Genomic DNA, 18,242 nt, shown 5'->3' with positions numbered 1-18,242 from the left:
CAAACTCAAAGAGTACCCGAGTCAGGTTCCCGGCAGGAGTTCCTTGACTGGTATCAAGTAAGACTCACGTCAAAATAGATCTATCAAGGATGCTTTTCTGCAGCAGAAAAGGGCGTCGTATGGCTCTGGTATGTTGATCATAGCTGTTTAGTGCATTCATGCAGGCCAAACATGTCGCCGCCGCATTTTAACTGTAGGGCCGTTCTGGGTAGGGGGCATCAATGCATCAGTTAAAGACTGGAGCCGCAATCCTACTATCAGTTCCTTCGAACATTGCCCTATGCCATGTTAGTGAATTCAAAGACTCTCCAAATTTGGTTCATTACCTAACCATATTAGAGACTACTTTTTGATTTAGTGTGCCTTGAACATATTTACTATCTTCGTTCTTGTTGTTTGAGAGCCACCATAGCGATAGAATAACTGACCATGGCTACTGACGAGTTGATTCATAGAATTAATTGGTCGCCCGCCGCACTGTCTAAAGAGCCGTTGAGCATTGCGCACGTGGTGTTCGTGCTCACGGACAAGGAGAGTGAAATCCTATCTGCGTACCAGACGCAGCTTGCTCACGAGGGAATTACAACTGTCGTTATCGATGATGCAATCCAGATCGACTCTTTGATAACTCCAAAGTCTATTGTTGTTTATATCCCACCCACGGCTAAGCGTAAAGATGACATATACGCTGCCGCAACCCAGGCATGTACCGGCTTGATCAATGTTGCACAACAGCTCTACCATCGCAGCATTTCCGCCAAGAGCGAGGCGATCAAGCTTTTCTCTATCGTGTCAAAGAGCTGGGACATATGCAACCTCGCTCACTCTCCACTGCATGGTCTGTCGCGGGTGTTGAAGACAGAAATCCCAGAGATATTTGGCGGCCTGTTCGAGGATGACTGCGGGTGCTTTCCATTGTCCGCAGTGAAGTATGCGCAGGGCTTCGATGTCGTCAAAATCTGTGAAGGTGAAGCGCAGATTGCTTCTCTTCAACCCTTCGCGAACGAGCCCGATGATCTGAAGGGACTTCAGCTGGATGCAAAAAGCACCTACCTGATCACGGGAGGAACCGGAGGCATAGGCCTGGCAACAGCAACTTGGCTGGCGCAGCACGGTGCCCGGAACTTAGTACTTGTGTCCCGCCGTGGCCTTCCACTAAACGGTGACAGCAAGCCAGTCGCATCAAGCAGCGCAGACCTAGTCTCGCGGATTGCCAAGCTCAAGGCCTTGGGTGTCTCAGTACATTTGGTGGCTGTTGATCTCAGCAAGCCCAACGCAGACGTTACACTAGGTCAAGCAGTCAACGACTTGCACATTCCACCGATAAAGGGTGTTATTCATGCAGCTGGTATCGCGGGCTACCGTACGCTGATACAATGCACGCCTTCGGACATCGCTGAACACTTAGCGCCGAAAGTCATGGGCAGCTTGAATCTTGACTCACTCTTCCCACCTGGAACCCTGGACTTCTTCATATTTACCTCTTCAGTGGGGCAGCTCGTCGGCTTCCCGGGGCAGTTGGCGTATGCGCCATCGAATTCCTTCCTAGACGCACTGGCCGCGCACCGAAGGCGACAGGGCGATAATAGCATGTCCATTTTGTGGGCAGGCTGGCAGGGGGTAGGCGTCTGGGACCAGAGCAAGTCAGCAATGCGAAGGCTTACCAAGGCCTCTATATCTCGGGGTATCGCAGATATCCGCCCAGATGAGGCATTTGCGGCGTGGGAGCACATAGCTAGTCGCGATACTGATCACGCAGTGGTAGTGCGCGTGTTAGAGCTCGCGGCCGACGAATCCGTACGACATCCTATGCTCAAAGACATCACTCCCCGCAAACAAGTATATCTCCCGACCACTATGGATTACAAAGACTATCCCGAGCATGCAATTGCAGTGATAGGTATGGCTTGTCGGACAGCTGCTGGGAATACAGAGAATGACCTCTGGGAGGCCATCCAGGCAGGCAAAAGTATAGTGCGTGAGGTAGACGAGAAGCGGTTCCCCGGTGTCGTCCGCGATGGCACAATGTGGGGAAGCTTTATGTCTGATATCGACTCATTCGATCATCAATTCTTCCAAAGATCCAAGCGCGAAGCCGCTGCATCAGACCCGCACCAGCGAGTGCTCCTTGAAACCGCGTACCACGCACTCGAATCGGCCGGCTACTTTGGACCAGGACGACAGCAGGCAGAAACTCATGATCCAGATAGCCACACAACCGGTTGCTTCATTGGCATGAGCGCCCCCGACCACGTCTTACATTTGGCTAGCAACCCCCACTCACCATATACTGGATTGGGAATGATGCGATCGTTCGTGGCTGGCCGGTTGAGCCATTTCTTTGGCTGGACAGGCCCCTCACAAACTATTGATACGGCTTGCTCGTCTGCTATGGTTGCTATCCACCAAGCCTGCCGTGCCATTCAGGTTGGGGAGTGCACGCAGGCCGTCGCGGGTGGCGTCCACCTATTGTTGAACATGGAAAGCTCTGACGCACTACATGCCAGCGGATTTACAAGTGAAACAGGGATATGCAAGGCGTTTGACTCACGGGCTGATGGATATTGCCGTGGGGAGGGCGTTGGAGTTCTCATCTTGAAACCATTGGCCCGGGCCTTAGAAGACGGGGACGGCATTCATGGTGTGCTGCTAGCTACTGGCAACAATCAAAACGTTAACAACACGAGTATCACGAACCCTGTTTTGGCGAGCCAGGTGGCCTTATACAGAGACGTTCTGGGTCGCGCTGGAGTCGATCCAGCAGATGTCTCATACGTCGAGGCTCACGGGACGGGAACGCGCGCTGGTGACCCTGTCGAGATCCAGGGAATTCGAGAAGTCTTCGGTGGGAAGATTAGATCATCTTTCTTAAATATTGGTGCGGTCAAAGCCAATGTGAGCCATACCGAAGGGGCTTCGGGCGTGGTATCCCTGATCAAGGTATTGCTGATGATGAAACACGGCAAGATTCCGGGGCAGGCGGAGCTTCACGTATTGAATCCACATATTCCAGCTCTCGAGCCTGATCGGATGGCTATTCCAACGTCTCAAAGCGAATGGCGGGGTAAGCGCCTAGCTGTGGTCAACAATTACGGTGCGTCAGGCAATAATGCCAGCGCTGTCGTTGCGCCGCCGCCTCATCAGCAATCTTCGCCATCGCCAACGATCCCATCCGCTTCTGCCTGGCCTGTTTTCATTTCTGCTGCTTCCCGGGCCAGTTTATTGGCGTACTGTAGTACATTGAGTCACAATATCATCGAAGAATCACTCACTCCTGAGTTGTTTCCTCACATGTCCTTCGCTTTGGCGACAAGGCAGAACCGCCAGCTTCAGCATATCTTCTGCACATCAGCAAATTTATGTAAGAAACATGCATATCCTTCCCTAGAGTATTTTCAGAGGTTGAAGGCTGACATCCTGTAACCAACGCAGTGAGTGATATACAGTCCCAGCTTACCGACCCGCAGAAGCAGATTGTCTCCTCTCCAGAGCCAAAGCCTGTCGTGCTCCTTTTCAGCGGACAGAACGGCGATAACGTGCCCTCAGCCGGGCCGCTATATGAGAGTAGTCTGCTATTTCGTACACATTTGCACCGTTGCGAGGATGTGGTGCATTCACTTGGCCTTCCCAGTCTCTTTCCGGTTATCCTTAAAGGAATTCGAGGCGGAGCTGATCTCATCCTGCGGCATATTAGCATGTTCGCAATTCAGTACTCATGTGGTATGTCGTGGATTGACTCAGGGGTGAAGCCCCAGGCGCTTTGCGGCCACTCACTCGGCGAGTGGGCTGCACTGACAGTTTCGGGAGCTATCACCCTCGAAGCCGGCATAAAGATCGTATCAGGGTATGGATTTAATTCTCGTACCCGCCGTTCCTCATCGTGGAGACTCCTTTTTCTTGCTCATGGTAGATGCTAACCTGTATCAAAGTCAGTAAGAAGTTACATCATCGCTCATTCAGTACATCGATCTCGGGAGGACTAACGACTCAGCAGGGCGAGCAGCTATTATCCAGAGGCTCTGGGGCGATGACCCCGGATCCATGGTAGCAATTGAGGCTGACCTCGTTGGTACTGACACAACGCCAGAAAGTCATTTAGAGACGTTTTACCAAAGACATCCAGAGATAAAGCTGGACATAGCGTGTTACAATGGGCCCAACAATTACGTTGTTGCCGGAGCCACCAAGTACGTCGACGTGCTCGAATCATATCTTGTCAAAAAGAAATCCAGCGGCGAGAAACTCCGTTTCAAGGTCCTGAGGGGCATGTACGCGTACCATTCCAGCATGGCGGACACGATCGTCAATGAGTGCGGCAAGCTGTCGGCTTCAATACAATTTCAGGTGGGCTTACACATCCCGAGTGGAATTTGCAGATGTTTTGGCGCAGAAGAAAGCCTTGATTCAGAGCGTTGGTATAACTGATTCCACTATTCAACTAACACACTATCACGAACAGGATCCAAGGCTTCCCTTTGAATCATGTCACGAAGGCGCTTGGACAGGACCAGAACTCAACGTAATTGCCCGTAACACCCGTCAGCCTGTCTATTTTGGCCAAGCGATGTCGCGCATAGTCGACCGTCTGGGTGCGTGCACATTCCTGGAAGCCGGCGTAAATGGTCCCATAGTCGCGATGGCACGAAGTGCGCTGCCACAAGCACTGGCTCAAGGACCTCATACCTTCCTGGCCCTAAATGGGAAAGACTTGGTGCGATCACTCGCCGATGCCACGGTCACGCTGTGGAAAACTGGGCAGACAAACGTGCAATATTGGCTATTCCACGCAACTCAGCGGGCGAGCTATAGACCTGTGGCCCTGCCACCCTATCATTTCGAAAAGCACAGGCACTGGCTGGAGTACACCGGTCTCCCAGGTAGAAAATATAAGAACACCAGCAGTGATGTGCCAGACCATCATGCAGTATGTCCGCATTGCCAGAGAGACATCGCCGACCCTCCCTTCATAAGGCGCGACAAGACTCACACCCTGGATACGAGCAACTCTGATTTCATCATCGATATGCGCAGTAGGCGCTACCAAGACCTCGTCAAAGGCCATGTCGTAGTTGGGACTGCGATATGCCCAGCGGCAGTATACCTGGAGCTGGCTGCACATGCCGTTGCCTTACTGCTGAACAATAAGATAACGTCCAGCATAGTGGTCGACTCCGTACATTTCAAGGCCCCTTTGAGTATGGACACGCAACGTTCCGTCAAGTTGACACTCACGAACAAGGAACAGTATTCTTGGGGATTTGAATTCAACTCCACCAAGGATGCGAGATTAACCGTACACGCCGTTGGCAGCATTTCGCTGAAAGACCGCAACAACGAAGGAGCCGAAGAAGAACAAGGGAAGAAAGACAAGTGGGCCCGCATGATACATTTACTCGAAAAGGATCCCGACACGGACGCTTTGCGCGGCGCAATGATATACAAAGTGTTCAGTAACATGGTAAAGCACGCAGCCGCATACCGTGGCTTGCGGCATTTGGCTGGAAAAGGCACTGAGGGCGCAGCGGACATCTCCATACCAGTGAACGACTTGGACACCGTGGCTAGAACGCCCAACGACAACGTTGTCGATTCTTTGGTGATGAACAACTTCCTTGAAGTCCCGGGAGCATACATTAATTGCTTGCACAACTTTGGTAACGAGGATGACAGCAAAGCTTATATATGTACGAGCTTAGGGTCCGTAGGCCCTCTAAACAGGCTTCCCGATGGCAGGGACTACAGGGCTTATGCGCAGATCGCCAGGCAGAGCGCCAACGAGGCTATACTGGATGTATTGGCCTTTGACGCACAGACAATGGAATTAGTCTTGTCTGCCAAGGACATCAAATTTTCGGGCATATCCACCAGCACATTAACCAAATTGCTGGCAGGCGTGAATCTCAATTCGACGATCTACAGTGACATAGGCCCTTCGCGGGTTACTGAAAAATCTGGGTTCAAGCAGCTGACCAATCCCGCCCCTGCCACGAATCCTAAGATATCAGAGGGGGCCAAGGCAAATTCACCTGATGTTTTTAAAATCGTACAGGGGACCCTAAGCCAGACCCTTGACGTTCCTGTCGCGGAAGTCACACTGGAAGCATCGCTCGAGGAGCTCGGCGTTGACTCACTAATTAGCTCAGAGATATTGGCCAGTATCCATGATGCGCTTCGAATCAAGGTTTCTGTCGACGACCTTGCCGCAGCGACAGACGTTGCCGCTCTATGTGAGTTGATCTCTTCGCGGGTTGGCGGCACCGCCACCGATACGGTAGACCAAGGTGAGGAATTTCAGGGATCAGACCATATCTTAGAGACTGCCAAAGATGAGGATTTGGACTGGCAAAAGACCGCTATTAAGATACTCGGCCAATATCTCGACGTACCAGTGGGGGAGATTTCAATGGATTCCCAACTCGAGGACCTCGGCGCGGATTCGCTCATCGCAGCGGAGATAGCTAGCAACATCAACGAGGCACTAAATCTGACTATATCATCAATTGAATTTGCTTCATTGACAGATGTGAGGTCTTTCTGTGGTCTCATCGCGCATGTTTCAGGACGAGTGTCAACGCAGGCCGCCGCTGTCTCTCCAAGCGGTTCCAATTCTGCCGTGCCAAACGGCCACCCGACCACAGCAACTGAGGACAAGAACCCGATACCAACAAAGGATGATGCAAATTTAGTACACGCGGCCTTCCAGAAGGTCCGCCGCGGCTTTGATTCGCATGCGAAAGAGGTCAACCTGACAGGATTCTGGGACAAGGTATACCCACGGCAACTAAGCACTGTGACGGCCTATATCCTCGAGGCATTCGAAAAGCTCGGATGCTCTTTCTTGAAGTTCGGTCAAGGAGAGAGGCTTCCCCGGCTACGCGGAACGCTGCCCAGGTACCAAAGAGAGGTATCGCGGCTATGGGAGATCTTGGAAGAAGCTGGCGTGGTCGAGAAACAAGGCGATACTTTCGTACGCGGTCCCGTGCCTCGCATACAAGATAGATCAGCCAAGGAGCTGAGCACTGAGCTCGTTTCGACATTTCCTCAGTATGGATCAACACACAATCTGCTTGATCTTCTTGGACCGCAATTGGCGGATTGCCTTACCGGAAAATCCGACGCTACCTCTATCCTACACGATAGCGATAAGGGCAGAAAGCTTCTTGAGAATTTCTATACAAACGATCCCGGTCTCCTTGCGGCAAAACACGTGCTTCGTGACCTTTTCTCCACGACCATGCAGGCTATAGCACCCGGTGAACCCTTCCGCGTGCTCGAAATTGGTGCCGGGTTTGGCAGCACTGCTAAACATCTCCTGCCACAGCTTCGAGCCAATGGCCTGCCTTTCACTTATACATTGTCCGACCCTTCGGCGACACTGCTAGAGCGCGCCAAAACAACTTTCCAGGACATCGAGGGCATAGAGTTCCGGGAAGTCAACGTTAAGAAGGACCCTCCTGTGGATCTCCTAGGACGCTATCACATTGTGATATCCAGTAGCTATGCTCATGGGACATGCAATTTGCAAAACATCTTGGCCAATATTCGCAACCTGGTGCGTCCCAACGATGGATGCGTAGTGCTGATAGAGCCAACGCAGAAGCTGGCCTGGTACGATCTCGTCTGGGGCTTATTGGATGGATGGTGGCAGCTCTATGATGGCCGCACGCACGCTCTGCAGAGCCCGTGGGCCTGGGAAACGGCCCTGCATAATGCTGGGTTTGCCCACGTCGACTGGTCTGAGAGCTCCAGTCGTGAGTCCCGAACTATCCGGGTGATCTGTGGAATGGCAGCTGAACCGGAGAGGAAGTGCCCGGCCGAGGCAACCTCGATGCTTTTGCACCGGGGGACTTCTGCGTGTGGTAAACGGAACTTGTTTCTAGCCCCGGACGGATTTGGCTCTGGAGCCGTGTTTGGCAGTCTGGGGCCATTGCTCAGTAGCGTTAGGAACGTCTCTGTCTACGCTCTTAATAGTCCCTTCATGCACAGTAATCCTTATCCAGATGACCCGCTAACCATCGAGGAACTCGCTGCAATCTACGTGGGCGAAATCAAGCGCCGGCAGCCCGAGGGTCCATACCTACTGGGTGGGTATTCTGTTGGTGGCGTGCTGGCCTTTGAAGTGGCACGGCAACTATTCGAAGATGGAAACGACATCGAGAAGTTATTCTTGATCGACACTGCATGTCCGACGTTTGTACGCTACTTCCCAGACGCCTTAGTCCGGTATCTAGATTCCATCGAGCAGGTGCGCGTGGGGAATGGCAGCGAGTTGCGACCAAATCGCCGGGGCCGGTTGGTGGCGAATGATCACTTTTGCTTGGCCCGGCAGCAGATGAGAGCATATCAAGTGCGCAGGCTACCGGGACGAAAGATACCACTGGTGGTGCTGATCGCCGCAAAAGAAGGTGCTGATAAGCAGAATGACGTGCCCCGCCCTGTGTTTCTGCCAGAAGATCAGAAAGCCGTGAAGTGGTTTCTGGACGATCGCACCGATGAGGGATGGTTCGGATGGAATGAGGTCCTGGATAATATAAAGGTGGTTCGGGCCGACGGCAATCATTTCTCCATGATGTTGCCCTCGATGGTATGTTCACTAGCCCCCACATATTCACTGGCCTTTTTATAGCTGACCTTGCAATACAGATCAGTAGTTGGGGGGTGGAGCTCGCTAGGATGCTGGAGGAATAGGTAGTGCCTATAGTCTTTGTTAGGGGTGCATTGTGTCAGGTTAGAGGGGAAACGGAGGCAAGGGCTTTAGCCGGACGAGATAGCACCACACTGACCGATGTCAAAACAGTAGTGTGTACTAACAAGTGGATCCTTCATTCGGTTTTCTTGGTGTGCTCCAAGGGTGTTACACTACAACACAGATAATCACTTCATCTTAGTCAAGAAACTGCACCATCAGTGGTCTTCTTACTTAACTCTATACTACTTGCCTCCGTATCTTGAGATAATACTATAAAGATGTGGAATACCAGCAGTAGTACATGTCAGCAGACCTTAAAGAAGTATAATAGCTGGATTAGGTCGGTAGTCTTCTCACAAGACTCCACATAGCTTATCAACAACATCAAGCTGTAGGACGCCGGCAGCGGCGCCTGCCTGTAGATCCTCGGTTACAGCAACTCTGTAACAAAATTTGATATTATCAACTCGAGTCTTGAAACTAATATAGATATATTTACCATATCTTTCCTCGCCGACCCAACATCCTCCCAAGCAAATCTCGGAGTGCTGCATTCACAGGGATTTGGAATAAGTCCTGATCGAACCTAGATTACATGGAACCCTAATGAATCTCTTGAAGTTACCATCAATATTCAAGGTGTCAACCTCTACGATGGAACAATCAATTTATTAATATAGGTTTTGAATCAGGACGAGTCCTTACGCTGAGCTCTGATCATTACTAGCCTTGTCTTACTAGGTATAGGAGTACATAGATATATAACATCTAATCAGATGCATTCTTCTAATCTCTTTGTAAAATAATGATCTGGGATCAATCTAATATTTATCATCAAAGCCTTAATACCGGCATGCTTAGCATAGAATCTACTAGCTTCCACCTAATCTCGTATCTCATAATGACAGGAGAATTCTCGGCATGAGATATATGTGATTTTCGGGTAATACTTTCTGGGTATGTTACAATCTGTAAGGCTAATATTTACACCAGGCTTTGAATGCTCAATCATCTACCCGCGCTAATTTCTTGGCAGTGTGCCTGAAAAAGAATTACGTTGTGTTTGTTGGTCAAGACAATTTTGAGATCCTCTGTAGCGGTGTGGATGAGGTTTAGAGGGAGCAAGCTTGAATGTGGCTTGATGTCATCATAAATGTCGCTGCCTGTTCAGGCCAGCGCTACGTGATCTCCCCCCTCCCCTCACTACGTCTTCCCTGCCGATTCTCTTTTCACCCGCTGACCTTATCAAACCCAGCTTCATCAAACCCAGGTTCAGTCGAGCAACATGTCCAGCTTCCTCTCCTTCCTCTGCGCCCAAACCATCGGCCGCGTTCTCCCCATCAACGTGGGCCGCCTCCCGATCGTGGGCCGACGACTCCCAGCACTCGACGGCGTGGAGCAGGACGACGCCGGCTCGTGCCCCGTGAACCCCCCTCTCTCGACAATGGAACGGACCGTCTTCAGCCCCGGAGGATGCCTTGTCTATGGGTACCCCTCCACCGGTGGCGTCCTCATTAAAAGCGCTGACCTGGTTGACCTGCTTTTCCTCTCGCTCCCGCGCTTTCAGGCCGTGCAGCGCGCATCCAGTGTCGATGAGGAGGACAGGTTCTGTAAGCTCTTGCGCCGGACTGGGGCGACGTGGTGGCTGAGTAGGGAGGATGAGCTTGAGGCGGTTCTAGGGGTGAGAAAGATGACGGAGGAAGAAAAGAAAGTGCTGGTGTTTGGGTGGCCGGCGGATGGTGTAGGGGTGTGGGTGTTGAGGTTTGCGAATGCCAAGGAAATGCCAAGGGACTTTATGAGAATCAGTTTCGCGATGAATATGGAGGAGAGGATCCAGATTATGAGAGAGTATGGCGCTACCTTTGTGGAGGATGTCTCGCAGGTGGAGGAGCTTCGTGAAACGCTCTGAGTCACATAGCCAATCACTGCTCATGGTCTGCCGGTTCGTGGATTGAAGGGTGAGTCACTCACCCTGTCTATTGCGCACTCACCCTACTCACCCTGGTGTCGCGACGATAAAGCGGCTTCGCCGTCTAGCTCCGCCGGGGCAGCAGGCACCCTACTTCTATCCGCGTTTAAGCCACACGCCGGGAGGTTAGTAGTTGGGTGGATGACCACCAGCGGATCCCTTCCGTTTTATGTATCATTTTCGTTTTTGTGCTTTTTGTTCCTTGAGATCTTGCTCATAGCTTCGACGGTCGTGACTATTCTTTGCTTTGTGAAACTTGGCTCATTATGTACAGAAAGAGGGGTCAGTGGTTCAATCGTCGTGCTGAGACTGCCCTTGGGTGTGTTGGAGTTTGTGTGCTGGTAGAAGATCTAGCTTTCGTATTGCCATAGATTGCCAGGATACTGCGAGGTACCAGAGGACGGTCCTGTCGGATGAATGCTTGGCCCTGCTTGAGGTAAAACACCTCCAATGCAGCCATATGAGTTCCTGATAGAGTGCCATTCTGGCTGGGGCCCTGCATTGAGCGATGCATTGGGAGGTTGTATCGGCTGACTGCTTAATTGAATCGGCTCAGGATTAGGAGTTGAGTTCATGTTCTGACGTTTGAACGATGAACTTTCGCCGGATGCTGTCCGTGCAGCTGGATCATCTTCGGCGCGTCGCTTCGTAACCTCTGCGTCTGTTTCCGGGAGGTCACGCTCGATGTCTACTTGTACATCGTAGTGATTGCTTAAATTCTCTTGGAGTAATTCAACACTGCGACTCCTCTGATAAAAGCAATCCATCAAAAATTCGCGTAGCTGGGTCGAGGTTTCCGGCGGGCTGGAAAGCATCTGATCCAGCAGGGTATAGAACTCCTCTTTATTGGTGGGAGCTTTCAACTCCGTAGGATCAAGCACATCCCTGGCTTCCGGAAGATCGAAGCCCGCCCGTTTGTACACGACACCCTTGCTGACAGGCCACGTTCCCGAATTCCGCCAGCCCATGATGACGTTCTCCGGGTACATGGCCTCCTCCCGAGAACGCCACCACAGCAGGAAGAATACTTCCCTGCTAATCCTGAGCTGGTGGGGATGTAAGTTATTCCGCATTTCACCGGTGTAGATCTTGGTGAAATCCGGGAGCACCCCGACATCTAGTGGATGAAGGAGATGCGAGGTGCATGGAGGGATGCAGAGTGGTATGATATCATTTTCCCAGCAGGTGAGGACAAACTCAAATGAGATAGGAGAAGAGTGTCCATCTAGCAGGAGCAAACGCGTGTATCGACCCGATGATATACCACGTTTAGATAGAGTCTTTCGAGACACGGCTGTTTGTGGTATAAACACTCTAGTCAACCACTTCAATTGATTTTTCTCATCGACGATGCCTTTCTCTTGATATCTCATAAATGTTTTCTTGTCAGGGATCAAGCGCCGATAAGATTTGACCCCATCCCCTTTGAGGATGACATAAGGAGGAAGTACCTGGCCCGTCGTATTGCAACACTCAATCGTTGAGACCCAGTCTTCGGTCGGCGCAAGCAATTTACGGCCTTTATGTTGAATAGACTTTTGGGAAAGGATGAACTTCTGGGCGCCGGTCCGATTCTCAAGCATGAATCCCTTCTCATCAGCATTCCAGATATCGTCGGGGTGGATCTCATACTGGTTTCTGGTCTTTTCGAAGAGATCAAGAAAGCTAGAGATTTGATCAGGCTGGGGCTGCTTGGTTCCCTTAACAATTTCAGAATGTGAGGTCCAAGTTGCCATCAAATGAGGATGGAGCTCTAGAAATCGGCGACCCCAATTCTGCGCAAGGGGCCTAAAATACGAATATAAACGTTCGCATTTCCGCTTGTGTACAACATTTCCCAGCTTCGCGGACAAGATGCGGCGAAGGCGGGAACCCTGATTCAAGCCATCGAAAAATATAACCGCAAATTCTGTTTTCCTCTGATCCCTCTGGTCCATTTGGGTTCGGTGGTGAAGAGGTGTCACTGAAATCATCATCTGCTGGAGGGGGTGTCTCGGAAGGGACGCGGAAAGCATCTCCCGGATTATTTACGGTGTCTTTTGGAATGGTTTGAAATTAGGTGCAAGTCCAGGGTAAAGGTTGAGTTACCTACCCCCCATAACTAATCACTGAGAATCTAGACACTGGCCGAGTTAGGGACTGGGTTGAATGTTGTACGCGTTGTTGTGTACAACTCAGGTTCGCGCTCGCGTTTGGTCCGACGGAGGCAAGGCGGGAAGCTAATTACTTTTAATTGTTCTAACATAAAAAATGAGTCTAATATAACAACTAGCATCATTGGTCTAGTGGTAGAATTCATCGTTGCCATCGATGAGGCCCGTGTTCGATTCACGGATGATGCAAGTGGATTTCTTTTTTATTTCCGCCTCCCGTCACCTCCCCCTCTCTTCCTCCCGTCTTCTTTTTTTATTTTTTTACAATTTGGTTTCTCGTCTGGGCACCTGGGCTGTTTTTGACGATAAGTAAAGATCTAATAAAACCAAGAAAGAAGACAACTCGTCCGTCTGGCAGCAGAACCAGTGCTTAAACTACTCGTAGGAGTCTTCGAGGCGGAATGCTAAATGATCACGATCATAATGGTCCTACGGATGTCCCAAAATATATAGCGCTCGTTACGACTTGAAGTTTGTACTACTACCCACCCAACAAACAGCAGCCATCATCTCTTTGTATCCCCCTGACCTTGGACACACCACTTAACATGCTCGAAAACCCTCCAATAAACATCATCCGCCGCATTCTTCCCAATAACCGGATCCAAATGACCATATCCCTCAACCAAGAATCGACGATACAGATGCTCCCCGAATCGACGTCTCAGCATCTCATAGTCTCGTAGAGTCGACTCGGGCTTAAACACCTCATTGACTGTGCCTGACATGAACAGAATCGGAATACCCTGCAGATTACGCAGATTCCGATCTGTGAGAAGGGGACGAAGCTCATTATCCAAGCACGCTCCATGTGTCCCCATACGGGTAACATGCTCGAGGAGCTTAGTATGCGTATCTGCGAAGAACTCGCCAACATTGTCATGTATGTTAGCGTCGAGATTATTGTGGTTCCAGCATAACCCGAATGCGAACGTGGTTCGATGACAATGTGTCGAGGTGCAAATGTCTCGGCGGTTTTCAACGGGGTAGAACCGAAGGAGGATGTCGAGGATTTTATGAATTGGTTTGTTGCCATCAGGCGAGCCAATTGGGTAGTGTGTTCCTGAGATGAACTCGTATAGCCGAATCAGGGCTGGAGTGGCGGCTTTTAGTGAGTTCCAGTAGGCTAGGACCTGCGTCATGAATACGGCGTTGGCTGTGATACCGAGTATGTGTGTGCGGTTGATGGTGCCGTCCAACAGACCCATCGCCAGTGCTACGGAGCCTTGGCAGTGGGCTACTACGTATGGCTTCTGCTTCTGCTGGCCTAGAATGTGTTGCAGTGCTGCCGCAATGTCGAGGCGGCAGTCGTAAACGGTGCACTGCGCTGACGTTGTAGAGTCGCTGCCCCAGCGAGGAGTCAAGACGTAGCACCGACACCCGCGTGATGTGAAATACTCGACCATGTTGCATCGCAAATATGGGAGCGCAAAGGTGCTATGTGCAGCCTTACCGGTGACTCCTGGGATAAACAATACTGGCCGAGGGCCAGTAACCTGGCTTTTGATAACTTCGTCTGTGCTTGGCAGCGGCTCATACTCTTCTAAACCCACGGTGACTCCATCACTTGTCCTAAGTAATGCTGTAGTCGAGGGTCCCTGTTTTTGGGTAGGGTGATAGTGAGAGGAGCGGCGAAGTTCCCGTGCCGGTGCAAAAGGTCGGAGGAAGACCACAGCAAGCTGAAAAGTAAAGTAGGCCAGGAAAATGACCAATGCAGATATTAATTGCACTCTGAAAGATTCGGTTGGCCGGAATGTTTTCATCTGTCGCAGGAATGAGGGCCACGATATGCGGAGAACACCTGCTCCTACCTTCAACCCATCACCTTGAGTGATATGAACATTGACCTTAGTGGTCGCCTCCCACATTCCGCGAACGGAGAACGCGGAGGCCGAATCAATCAGTTTGTACCCTTCGAGATTATACTTAATGTTTTCCAATGAAAGGAGCTGAAGTGAGTATCTCAAAGTCGTTGATTCGGCTTGCTCCTTTGACTGAACGAAAAACCGAACCTTGCCATCGACCACTCTCATCGGACCTCTGGATAGTCCACGGCAGGCTACTGTTCCAGTACATATGCCCTCATACTGTAATCCAAACGTATCTAAAATTGTGAGAACCTCGCCATGCACAACATATGGAGACTCACCTATCCTTCGGCAAATCTCGACGGTAAGAAACATGCGCGTGGTGCAGGACGAACCGCGACCTAGTGTTTCGCATGCGTCAAAGCCTACATCACTTGATTGCATATATATGTGCCCATCGAGGACCTCGGAGAACTGCCATCCAATTGGTGATAGTGGCTTATTTGACTTAGTTGTGTCCTGAGATCCATGGGCCTCCCTCTTTGATACCGTCGGCTGCGAAGAAGCGTCAAGTCTCCCGTTGGGAGTGTAAGTATCAATGGAGAACTGTCGCCTCTTGGAGATCAAATCAACGGATCTCTCGGCAAGCGCAGTTATTGTCGCCATAGGATTTACACCTAAGATGTTAGAAGATGCAACGAAGCTGTGTAGCTCAGTACCTACCTAATGCAGTTGGGACAATAGAAGCATCGCAGCACACAAGGCCTTCATGTTTCGCACTCCCATGACCTATGTACACCTGGCCTAGATGGTCAGTGACACCGCCACGACCTGTGCCGTCGCTACTCATATTGGCACCTCCGAGCGGATGGACAGTGACTTCTTCCTGTTCACGACCTAGGATATACCTTAGTATGCTAAAGTGACGAGGACGGGAAACGTACTACGCAGAAGTGAAGATCCTATTTTCCCTCCTGCCCGGCTAATGACATAACTCAGAGCGTATCGGATGTTAGAAAAGTTTTCAGACCGTCCCTCTCCGGGTCCGCGCAGAATTGGTCGATCACCTTTCAGGGTGAGTGTGAGTTCGTTACTGTCGTGTGACATGACAAGATAGGTTGACGTGCGTTGCATAGCTCCTCTCAATTCAAACGTTTTGGCAGAAAGCTTCTTGAGCATCTTCCAAATCCGAGACATGCTCTCAGATTCTGACCTGGATGCCGGGAAACGAACGGTCTGCAGCACAAGCATGGCTTGGATCAGCGGGCTCAAAGATTTTGGTATGCATCCATCTTCAATTACATAACCGGCCAGGGCACCCCCTGAGGATACCCCTCTTCGATCCACAACGCCGGTGACTGTTGGACCTGGTCGACTCGCAGGGCCTGATGCTGCCCCCGAGATGCCGTTCACCTTAGAGTCGCCGTTGTAACCTGAGCTTTGCCCTTAGTTCTAATCTATCTCCATGTCAACCAGACTTACCAAAGACCAACATGTCCCCATTTCCTGAAATGTTCCTTCCCACCATGGGCGAGATTGGCAGACCGAAAATTTTTGAGCGAAGTAAAATCTCTGTTGTTCCCAATGCGCCGGCCCCAAGGAAACACAACTCGTTCTAGCCAAATGACACCCTATAAGCCCAGGTTAATAAGTAGTGGTGGCAAAACCTACAGCTTTGACCCAAAACAATTGGGATTTAACATCTTCCCCAAACGACGACATCCCACTCCCATGCCAGGCAAAGTACACCACGTAACCCTTCTGGTTTGGGACTTGCTCTATATACCGTACTTCGCAGCCGCAGAAGATCTCAGCGCCCCAGTTCCAGGCATCTGTAAGGTAAGTTGTAGGAACCGTGTTTTTGGATCCATCATTCAGGCCGGTACTTTCATCACCCGATCCTTGATTCTCCTGCATCATCACGCCGACATGGTTGCGCTCCCGACGAAAGAATGTTGTGAGGGGCGTGCGGTAAAAACTTACTACCTTGCCTAGCCACTCAGCTTGCATCTGAATGGCTTCAAGTTTCAGAAGACGCGGATGGCCTTCTGGATAAGGTGAAGGCTGCAGCATCTTTGCCGCGCGCGAGTAGTCTGTTCCATAAACATTAAGAATGCCGGTCCTCTGCTACGATTCGATAGAAACTCACACGGTCGGAGCGCAGAATTATCGTTCCTTATCTCTGAGGGCCATTCACTCATATGCAGGGTTTGTTGATCGGCTTCGAGGAAGACTCCCGCGTTAATAAGTGAACAGCCGCCTAGTGCTGTGCAGGTAGATTGAGAGATGTTAGCACTGCATGGTCCTCACCCCCCGAACACGGATTTAATATTCCTTTGCTTGATACTGGCTAGACATACCGCGAGCAGTGAGAGCGTGCTGTCCATCCCCCAGGATCAATTGAAACAGGCGAGTAGGTTTGTCTGGCAGTCGCCATCGGGAGATACCCGAAATGTTGATCTCTCTCAGACATTGGAAAAGGGAACGAGGGAACGAGCCCGCTGCATCATAACTGTCTGTCACTGCGCCCTGGGCTCGGAAATGAGGGTTTACGAACGCCGTCTCTCCCAACCCAACTCGAGGACTGCCACGCTCTTCCCAGCTCGAGCCATCCGACTCGCCGCAACACCAGCTCCATACCCAGACCCGACAACGACAACATCATATTCGGTTTTCATTGACCGGAAGGGATGTGTGAGGTAGGGGTAATCATCCGGTCGAGACCCCTCTGTGGTAGTCATGGTTAGAAAACGATGGCTGTATGGAAAGAAGTTGCTCGCAAGAGGGACGAGATTTCACAAAAAGGAGATATTCTAAGGCCCGTCTCGCCGTTGACTCATTCTTAAGCGATAGATAATCCTCTGTGGTTTGCCTTTGGCTTTCCTCACACACCATACTGCAGCCTAATCAACGCAAACTGTCGAGGCACCCGGACTAGTAGGAAATACGACGGCGTGGCGCAGAAAGTGTAGCAGGGATTGGCTGCATCCCGAGCGCAGTTGCAGGTGGCTGAGGTGGGACTCCAAGCAGCAGTGTGAGCTTACAATGGGTTTAATCGGGTGTATGTGTGATTGTTTGCCAGATTCCGATTGTCTCCTGGCCTTTGTCTTCCCGATGGATTGTGAACAAACCACCGAGAGACGGTTTGGAAATGACGCGGACCCTCGACTAGAGATAGATGACCCCTTACAAACCGCAGCTACTGAATAAGCAGGAGACCGAGTAAAGGGCTTCTATAGCCGGTAATTGTTTAGACGGCCCCGAAAGCTTCGCGGGACGAGCAAGCCAGTGACAAAGCTTCAGTTCAATTTGGTGGGTAAGATTATGATCTGAACCTACTTAATGTATGGAGGCTTTGACCTTCTGTCAGATTGAAGATAAGCACCCGGACCTGGTAAGCAGCCCGGCTACGTGGCTGATTGGGCCAACGCAGATCGATACTTGAACTTATATACGAGGATCCACAAGAGAACGAGTCTGTGAGGACAGTGACAGTTTGGCCCGCTTACCCGTTTCAACCATGCCTTAGCTTCTTCGGTTCGGCTTCTCTATATGCCATTGAAGTCGTCATGTGCGATATCCGAGGAATACTAATACAGTCGTGGCTGACATGATCACCGGTT

General features: G+C 50.9%; 4 protein-coding genes and 1 non-coding gene across 5 annotated transcripts; 3 read left to right on the top strand and 2 right to left on the bottom strand.

The window, feature by feature from the left end:
- Positions 1-429: 429 nt before the first annotated feature.
- Positions 430-8,888, top strand: An09g02100 (uncharacterized protein; the record flags this gene model as incomplete). The annotated part of the gene is made up of 7 exons (XM_059749637.1): positions 430-3,361; positions 3,433-3,861; positions 3,995-4,268; positions 4,345-7,751; positions 7,791-8,584; positions 8,689-8,799; positions 8,871-8,888. The coding sequence occupies 7 exons, from the start codon at positions 430-432 to the stop codon at positions 8,886-8,888; spliced, it is 7,965 nt and encodes a 2,654-aa protein (XP_059601313.1).
- Positions 8,889-9,974: 1,086 nt separating this feature from the next.
- Positions 9,975-10,598, top strand: An09g02090 (uncharacterized protein; the record flags this gene model as incomplete). Its single annotated transcript, XM_059749636.1, has 2 exons — positions 9,975-10,299; positions 10,369-10,598. The coding sequence occupies 2 exons, from the start codon at positions 9,975-9,977 to the stop codon at positions 10,596-10,598; spliced, it is 555 nt and encodes a 184-aa protein (XP_059601312.1).
- A 410-nt stretch (positions 10,599-11,008) lies between these two features.
- On the bottom strand, positions 11,009-12,595 carry An09g02080 (uncharacterized protein; the record flags this gene model as incomplete). Its single annotated transcript, XM_001393485.1, has 1 exon — positions 11,009-12,595. The coding sequence occupies one exon, from the start codon at positions 12,593-12,595 to the stop codon at positions 11,009-11,011; it is 1,587 nt and encodes a 528-aa protein (XP_001393522.1).
- A 334-nt stretch (positions 12,596-12,929) lies between these two features.
- On the top strand, positions 12,930-13,000 carry tRNA-Gly (GCC). Its single transcript has one exon. It is a non-coding gene; the product is annotated as a tRNA-Gly (tRNA).
- Positions 13,001-13,317: 317 nt separating this feature from the next.
- On the bottom strand, positions 13,318-17,360 carry An09g02060 (uncharacterized protein; the record flags this gene model as incomplete). Its single annotated transcript, XM_059749635.1, has 8 exons — positions 13,318-14,490; positions 14,623-15,342; positions 15,380-15,516; positions 15,564-16,057; positions 16,102-16,250; positions 16,291-16,712; positions 16,769-16,885; positions 17,177-17,360. 8 exons carry the CDS (start codon positions 17,358-17,360, stop codon positions 13,318-13,320), a joined length of 3,396 nt encoding a protein of 1,131 aa, XP_059601311.1.
- Positions 17,361-18,242: the final 882 nt, after the last annotated feature.

The sequence above is a fragment of the Aspergillus niger genome (assembly GCF_000002855.4).
Source record: "Aspergillus niger supercontig An09".
Lineage (NCBI taxonomy): Eukaryota > Fungi > Ascomycota > Eurotiomycetes > Eurotiales > Aspergillaceae > Aspergillus > Aspergillus niger.
This window is presented reverse-complemented; position numbering and strand designations above follow the sequence as displayed.